We start from the raw sequence: 8,875 nt of genomic DNA on the forward strand, positions 1-8,875 counted from the left end.
TTCAAATCGGTCACCATCAAGCTCCACTTCCCTTCTCATATCCGCCGCCACCAGCACCTTCTTCCGTTCGTAGATTTTCTACCACCACCGCTCATTTTCTTCTCAGGCAGCTAAGATTAAAATATTGAAACTGAAAAATTCAAACAATCGATCAAAATATACTCTGTGGCTGGACATATAATAACATCGAATTGATTGTCCTTAGAAAAAAAGAATATCTTGTCTCATGGTAACTCGATCGTTTAGTTATTCAACAATTCAATTGATTGGCTCAATTTAACGGATAGAAGCTTAACCACAAATTGCTTAAGTATATGATTGAGAAGAACTCTTGAAACACAGGATGATTTACGTTATACAATTGTGTAGGTGGTTCTGGGAATCTGGAGAACGACAATGGAACTTTTTGGCAGTAATGGTGGCAATGGTGGTGAAAGGGAAGGAAATTTTAGTAGTGAAAGAAATAGAGAGGAGTGGTAAAATGGGTTAAGGGCGTTGAGGTGGCATGCCACGTGTCATCCACCTTATCAAATGTCCGTGACACGTAGGATTGGATGTCCACCATGAACAACCTTAACGGAGGAAGGTATATTTGAACTAATAGTACATAGACAGGGGTATATTTGAACCGAAAATATAACGAGGAGTCTATTTAAACATTTTCTCATATTACAGGGATATATTTGCTCCTTTTCCGTATTAGAAATACTGCTACTAACAAACGCTCTAATTATAACAATTGGTCGATCCCGCTTGAGTTTAATTTATTTGATTTTGAACACCTATTTCTCTTGTCATCATTATATTTCTAGCCCTTACTTAGTATTTTTTTCTCTCTCTTTCCTTTGTTTGAGAATCGCTATCCAAGCATCTTCTATTTCTCCACTTTTAATTTGAATTCAACCGTCGAATATATTGGATCACCTATACTTAAAAGTCTCCAAACTAGTAGTAATATTTTTGAGTTGGAAAGTGTTTATCTGCATTATAACCACTAAACAAACCAACCTGGTACGAAGGACATTGCAACTAAGAATTAACCAAGCCAACCAATTTGGGTGATGGAACTAACAATCACCATTTGAACTTGATGGTAGACGGCCACCGGATCCAACAATTTGAATAGCAGTAATACTTACTTGAATAGTTATGATATCACAATTACAAACAGTTAAATGAGGTGCAGTCCAATCCTTCATAAATAACAAAGGCTCTATATTATTATGTAGACACAAGAAACAATTCTAGAATCTGTGATTTAAGCCTACTGAACTCAACACCCTACTTCAGATTACATCCATAAAGGTCACAAAATCAATTGAGGTCCTAAAAAAGGTGCAGGGAGTGCGAAATAATCTCTCAACCTTTGTCTTCTTTTGGTAAGCATGAACGTCACTAAAGTACTCTACAACGGCAGGCGAATTCTTTTAACCAACAGGGTCTATGTAATCTCATTTTGACAGATCAAAGGTAACAATTGGGGTGTCAAATGTTGGACTGAATTCGTGTGGGTCAAAATGGATTAGATTAATAAGTAAGTATTAAAATGAGCTGTATTAATAAATGGACAAATCATTAACCCACCCAAACATGGATTGATAAGCTGGGTCATGTTTTCATGGGCTACTTTTGCGACCCCTACATACTGTTAGAGATCTTGGGGTAAGGGGTGGGTCTGAACTTGTATTCTGTGATATAAATATATATGCTTCTGTTGCCAATGATGAAAAGCTCAAACATGGAGATACCAAACTTAATTTCACCATACTTCTGACTTTGATAAATACAAGATGTGTGTAAACTCTTATCATATTTAATTCTCATGACAAATAGTTCCATCTTTTGTGCCCGACCAACGGATATGTATTCAGTGTGCACTGGGATCACACACATGACACTGAATGAAATTTGTCAAAACTGATCAAACTGATAGAACCAGCCAACAAAAAAAGGAAAATAGACTGACCTCGCATCAACTTTACATGAAAGGAAAGGGAGTATACCATGACTATGAGAACCTCCAATATTATGAATCAGCTATCTTTTCCAAAAATTCGACAGGGACTACAGGTATAGAGTCCCACCACTCCTTCATTCTCCGATTTAGTTTCTCATTTTCCATGTATTTCCCAATCTTTGATGTTGCCACAAAGGGGCACAACGTCAAAGCCATAAGGATAAACTTCAAAGGAACCACCGCTAATATCACCGCAGTACCAACCATTGCTACCATTACCAAATCTGCATGCTGTAACCACATATCAAGAATTAGTAAACGAGGCCAGTGCACCCGTTGTGACAAAGTTTAGGGGAAAATGGGAAGAATTTCAAAAGACGAGTTCATTAATGTCCTCTTTGTCAGCAAGAACTGTTTATACCTTTGGAGCTTTTGAAACGAATATGGACCAGATTTTCAGTAGTACAATGTTCATTCTCTGAACCAAGTCATAAACATTTCTTAGTCCGTGTTGTGCTGACACTATGCTTTCCATCGTTGTCTGCTCAGATCCAGTGTAGATAACTATTTTATTTGCCTTATCTAGTACCCCTCTTTGTCTTGCCCACAGCATCGTAGCAACTGTCGCTAATAGGAGAGCTGCTATTGCTTTGCCAACCCACTCTCTACATTTGCATGCAAATATCAATTAGTCTTTTCCAGGATTATTCAACAGCTGTCGGTGTAGGAATTAAGATACTTACGTGTAAATGACTATGAGTGCTGTCACCACAAAAATGGAAGTGCATACAGGTCTTTCCCATGTAAATACCTCTTGAAGATAAGGCACTAACCTCCCGAACGGTTTGATAAGATCCTAATTAGTACAGAAAAGAGAGATACCACGTTGACAATTTTGAAAAAATGCAGTTGCATAGTATCCATGCATATTAAAAACAAGTTTAAGTTAAATACACCTGTCAGTATAAATAATATTTTACATCATTATGTCACCTAAAGGACGTTTACAGGTAAGAGAGATGAGATTTGTAATCTTGAAAATAAGGCAGGTTACTTGCTACAATAGGTAAAGATGAAGGATAGTGTATAAAAATTCTTTATACTGCCGGTGTATATTAACTTGAACTCATTATAGACTCTAAATTCAGATTTGGTGATACAGAAAGTTCTAACACACGGGGTTATCAAGATTCTATCAGGTTGTTTTTGCACTTTTTCTCTTGTTCGCCTTCCCTAACTTAGTGAATCTATTCGAGGCATGATATGCATTGCAATTTCCTCAAATCAACCCGCAGAACTCACCATAAGAACCTGGACACTATTCCCCATTCCTTCCCCTTTCAGCTCCCGAACAGTAGCTTTCGCCTTTTCAATTTCTTTTGCTTCCTCTCTTGCTTGATCAATAGCATTCCCCAATGATGAGACATCGTCCGTTTGGACAGCGAGGCGGCTATTATCATCAGTTTCTTTGGATGCTTCGGTGGGAACAGACAATAGGGAGATATTCAGGCTTCTCAAGATTGAGCTAGCGCTACAAGGATGTCCAGCGTCTACTTTCTTCAGACTCTCGGCAAGCTCTTCAAGCACATAATCTCCCTTCGGCAACTCGTCAAGAAAATCAAAAATTAAGAAATTCTTGGGAATTGGTGGGGATATCCTAAGCATTTCTCTAGCTGCATGAAGCCTTATAATTCCTAGTATTGTCCTTGCGTGCATCTCCCATGACCCCAAAGGTGAATCGACCTTAAACTTCCGTAAAAACCGATGCAATAATATTATCTCCTTTATAAGAGCAAGCCAATGGTCGCGTCTTGTTGAACTTGTCATTTCTGGAAATTCCAAGAGAACAGCTTCTTCCCTGAATTATACAGTGCCAAAGTACTCATATTGCTGAGCTTTATGGTGCATAAACATGGTTCTTGAAGTCATATAAGCATCTAAAGTCTAGCAAGTGTACAAACTCCTAATAAATTGTAAAAATTCCAACTTGAACACAGTATATTACAAGCGAAAATCAGCCTTACAGCAGCAACCTTTGAAGACTTTTATTTTTTGGAGAAAGAATCCTTGAAGCATTTAAACTTGTCGTTCCTACTTTCCCCAATCCCTCAGATCTAAAGCAATATATAATGCCAAGCCACCCTTAAAATACTTATAGCCTGTTTTGCCAAGCTTTTATAATCCGCTTAAATTGAGAAGTGCTTTCTATCGGAACTACTTTGACCAAAAGATACTTTTGGCGAGTAACTGTTTATGTTTGGCTAATTAATTTGAAAAACACTTTTGCACATATTAGAGCACTATTTTGTGCTTGGTCAATGTTCCAAAAGTGCTTATGCGGAGAAACTACTTTTTTTCTGTTGCTACTCAAAAGCACTTATTTTTTTCCGTAAAAGCTTGGACAACACCTCGACTTTCTAAATGGACTTTTTGAAAAAAATACACTTTTGACTCCCTAGAAGCTTGGCCAAATAGACAATTAGTTTTACGGAGAAATGGAGTGTTTAAATAAACATGATGTTACACGATGCTGAGAGAATACTTACAATTTAGAAGAGTCATATACTATGGCCTTGTCAAAGAGCGGAGCACCCCACGGACCTGTAGCAGCAGTTTTGACACTCTGCTCGAAGTCTTCCGAAAGGTTGAGCTTAAGAGCATCTTTGTAAGAGATGACTCCAGATTCCTCAAAGTACAGGGCATAGTTTGTTAATGTCAGCCTACCTACAAACAGAAGTACCTGAGGAACTATCCAGGTCATATAACAATGCAAATAGAAGAAAGGCAAGAGTACCAGGCCAACTTGTCCCTCCAATATGGCGCACTATTCTTTGTGAACTTGCAGTTCCTTCCACGTGTATTATAAACTCGTCATCTGCCATCTCCACACCTGTTGGAGTTGCTTGTTTCTGCAAATGCTTTATGCACCTATTGCAAGTGGATAAAATGATGAGGCAATAGTATCACATGTTTACTAAAATTCAGAGGCAAGGCAACGATTTCAGAAAAAAAAAAACCCAAATTATATGCAGAAGAAAGTTCCCGATTTTCGGGTTTTGTTTTTGGTTTTACCAATTTGCATCTGAAGCAATATTATCATCGTACGACATGCTCCACCAAATAAAAAATAAAAAAGGACTTAGGTGCAGAACCTATATTCACATCAAATCAAGATAAATAACTTTTCTTGATCCTAGCAGGTAAGCGCTTTTGGAATCTATCTTCTTCACTAGAAATCCCTTTATGACCGTAGAACCCTGAAATACACTTTTTGTCTTAAATTCTTGGAATATAGAATTTATACTTGGCTGCTACAGCATTACTTGTACCTATCGTGTCCATTTAATTTGTCATTGGTTGTGAGTCCATCAGAATGATTTTCCAACTAATAGGGGGGAAAACACTAAGAATTTAGGATAATTACTTTATAATCTCCTTCAAGAATATGTTATAAGAAGGAAAATGCAGTCGATTTTCTGTAGGTGCTGTCAGAGTCTCGAAAGTACATCTTCCATTAACAAAATCAGCTGCTAAATTTACAAGTGTCGCCAGCCACAAGAAAGCATCCTCTCCAACACTTGGTTTATGGTTAACCTGCCGACACAATCACTTCCAATTAGGAGAATAAAATGCAGTGAAAGAAAACAAAAAATGTCAAAGCGTCCATCTAAGTCAGTTCATCTTGAGTGGTAACATAATACTAACACATGCATAAGCAACTAAAGGGAAGTATGTAAAGCAGTAATTACTTGTTCCAATCCGCCATTATCTTTCGAGTAACATAATGTAACAAAGCACAGTTCTAATTACTCAAGGGATCAGATTTCTTACAAGGAACGGCAAGAGATCCGAGTAGAACAAAGGAATATCATCTTGTTCCAGAGGCATCTCAGAGACCACTTTTTTATCTTCTTTTTCTTTCGCCAAAGACTCCTGCATTATTTAGGAACAATATGTAAACTTTAATGTGTTGGAAGCATGAAAGACATGAAGAGTGTACATAAGAGAAAGTTGATGGCTAAAAAAGAACGGGCATTAACTCCATGTGTCTCTTCTGCTTCTGAACTAGGCATTTTCCACGCCAGCATCATATCAAATGTGAACCGCATAAAATCACCATTGTCAATTGAATCCTCTAACTTACTACACATATCTGTGAGGGCCTTGGAGCAGCAAAACTCGACTAACTTCCTCGAATATCCCTCCATGTCAGGCTCCCATCCAGCCTCAAATTCATGCACTAGTTTATCCACAGAGGTGTCCAACTTCCTAACACGAAATATCTATTAGTACTAATAACTTAATTATTGCAGAAAATTCACACTATAAGTGAAGTGTGTTTTCACAGATTTTGATGCAGCTCTGTAGAGTTCAAATCAAAGCAAAATTTTTATATTATAACTAGAATATATACAAATCAGTGGCTACTCAATCATGTTTTTCCTTATTTTCTTGTGTAGAAAAGTTTTGCACTCATTTGAAATATTTCTGTTCCGGCATCAGTACTAACATTTCCTTCTGAACAGCATCATGTAACATTAATAGATCGATCAGATTATTTACCTCCTGCTCCACATCATAAACTTCAAAATAAAAATAAAAAGTACTTCACCCATTTCAGCTTATATGACATTCTCCCTAATTTGGAAAAGTTGCAAGTGTTTGATACAATTCTATTTCTACTAATATTATGCTGTACAACATAAATTCATTTAACCATTCAATATTTTAACTTTTGATGTGATGTTTATACATCTAATAAACTAAAATTTCAACTACTAGCTAGCTTAATATTTTCTTCTTCTATTATCACTAACAATACCTAACTCAATAACATGTTAAACTTCATGTCCAATTAAACATTAGTATCAAATGAAACACGAAATTACGACGTGACATAACGGTCCTTCGTTGCTACAACATGGAACCCCTCAACAATTCCTGTTCTTCAATGGGGTTCCTACCAAACACGTCCATGCTAATTATATAATCAATATTTCCATTTAAAAATACTTTAGAATATTTGAATCCGTCCGACTAAGACTATAAATTTTACTACTTCCACAATTTTAAAAATAATTCTAATTCATTTAGCAATTCATACAACAACAACAATAACATAACTAGTGTAATCCCACAATAACATAACTAGTGTAATCCCACAAGTGAGGTCCAGTGCGGTGTGTACCTAGCCTTACCCTTACCTTGGCACATTTAGCAATTCATATTTAAACTTAAACTTCATATTTTTTTAATCTTAAAAGTAAATTCTCCGTTAAAGTTTGATACTCTTTTCTTTCAGTATTACTCTCTCCGTCCCAATTTATACGAGGGTAGATATATTTGAGGAGTCAAACGACTCTTTCTTGACTCAATTTCAAAGATAGATTAGTCAAGAATTTTATATACTAATAAAATTCTGCTTAATTAATAATTCAAAATATATGAAAAATGTTAAGAGAAAATCATTCTCAAAGAAAGAGCTGTTTGACTCTACAAATAGGTCAATACACATTATAAATTTGGACACAGGAGTACTATAATCTAAACACATTAGTCAAATGCTATCGCATTCAACAGTACTAAATGAGAGAGAAAAATTTTCATAGATTGCAATCAATAATAAACATAGAACGACAAAATGATAATTTAAAAAAGACGGATTATAGAACTAACTGGGCACATCTGCAAATAATGTCGTCGGCAATAGAGGAAAGATGCTTTTTTTCCATGGATAATAATTAGCAGCTTAATTCCTTCACTCCGATTAGAAATTTATTTGCCGTTAAATACAGCATTTGTAAAACAAAAAAAAATATTTAAGGAGGAAAGGAAAAAAGACAAAAAGAAATGGATAAGAGGAATAGAGCGCGTGCTTTGAGTTCTCTGATGGGATTATTATTTGGTGACACGTGGGAAACATGCAAGGAGCAAATCTTACTCAGTGTTCTACTCATCACGTTAAGACTGACGATACAAAGATTGAATATAAAAGAATTGTTAATTCATTTACTTCTTCTTCTTTTTTTTCTTTTTTTTTTAATTTTTATTTTTTTATAAATATTTGATATATATGGGATTAAAATTGAAGGTGCGAGATATAAAATTAATTTTTTTAAAATGCTTTAAATTCTAGATACATTTAATAAGAACTTTGGGTATCCTTTTTAAGATGGATGTTTATCTTTTGTTTCAATTAATAAAAATAGTGCAAATATAAATACTGAGTTGAGGTCCCCTTAAATAAATTTTCCTCCATTGTATATGTTTCAATGGGGCTTTTATATTGTTGTAATAGCCACGATTAGGGGTTCATGGTCCGATTTGACTAAGTTTTTGGTTAAAAGCAAATCAAATCAATCAAGCCAATTTTTTTTTTTAATATTCAAACCAAACCATTATAGTATAAATTCTATCGGTTTCGGCTTTGTCGGTTTTATAGGTTTGGTTCGATTTTTGTGGGTTTAAGCATGTATTTTATAATGCAAAACAATTGATACAAGTGAGGTAGGAAATTTTCATATTATTCATAAATGGATAACGGAGATCCAAAGAAATATTGGCATACGCTTGAGAAAATATCCAGAACATCTTTGAACTGAGACGAAATCAGAGAGGAAATAATTGGCCTCTTGAATCTACCTATGTATTTACAGAGTGGGAAGCTCTTGGTTAGAAGTATCAAATCGAGTCTTTTAACTGAAGTGAATAACATATTATTCATAATTGAAGGTTGATATTAACAAATGGAAAACTAAAAAAAGTTTGAATTTGAGATGAAAAACTAAATGAGGGAAAATTCCATTTTTACCTTCAGTACTTTTTAAAAAAAATTATTTTACCTTAAACATAAATCGGGTAGGGGAACAAATGGGGCTAGACTTTCTTCTCTAATTATTTGAGTGTGTATTGAACTTG

General features: G+C 35.3%; 1 protein-coding gene across 3 annotated transcripts; it reads right to left on the reverse strand.

Moving 5' to 3' along the window:
• Positions 1-1,726: 1,726 nt before the first annotated feature.
• On the reverse strand, positions 1,727-7,847 carry LOC132059914 (uncharacterized). 3 transcript variants are annotated; one of them, XM_059452756.1, is made up of 10 exons: positions 7,634-7,847; positions 5,998-6,226; positions 5,789-5,890; positions 5,382-5,551; positions 4,752-4,885; positions 4,504-4,681; positions 3,260-3,815; positions 2,701-2,813; positions 2,379-2,622; positions 1,727-2,248 (listed from the first exon to the last, which is right to left on the reverse strand). In XM_059452756.1, exons 1-10 carry the CDS (start codon positions 7,687-7,689, stop codon positions 2,027-2,029), a joined length of 2,004 nt encoding a protein of 667 aa, XP_059308739.1. In that variant the 5' UTR covers positions 7,690-7,847; the 3' UTR covers positions 1,727-2,026. The 3 variants fall into 3 exon arrangements, with proteins under 3 accessions (XP_059308739.1, XP_059308740.1, XP_059308741.1); XM_059452757.1 differs by having other exon boundaries at positions 5,998-6,222; positions 7,634-7,846; XM_059452758.1 differs by lacking the exon at positions 7,634-7,847 and having other exon boundaries at positions 5,789-5,887; positions 5,988-6,137.
• Between the last annotated feature and the right edge of the window lie 1,028 nt (positions 7,848-8,875).

Source organism: Lycium ferocissimum, chromosome 6, assembly GCF_029784015.1.
Source record: "Lycium ferocissimum isolate CSIRO_LF1 chromosome 6, AGI_CSIRO_Lferr_CH_V1, whole genome shotgun sequence".
NCBI lineage: Eukaryota > Viridiplantae > Streptophyta > Magnoliopsida > Solanales > Solanaceae > Lycium > Lycium ferocissimum.

Bases quoted from the DNA above. Each gene is read 5' to 3' on its own strand.
- LOC132059914 (XM_059452756.1), bottom strand. From the start codon at position 7,689: ATGGAAAAAAAGCATCTTTCCTCTATTGCCGACGACATTATTTGCAGA. The intron at 6,227-7,633 runs GTTAGTTCTATA...ATTTCGTGTTAG, and splicing joins ATTATTTGCAGATGTGCCCA to GAAGTTGGACACCTCTGTGG. The intron at 5,891-5,997 runs GTTAATGCCCGT...TAAATAATGCAG, and splicing joins AAGCAGAAGAGACACATGGA to GAGTCTTTGGCGAAAGAAAA.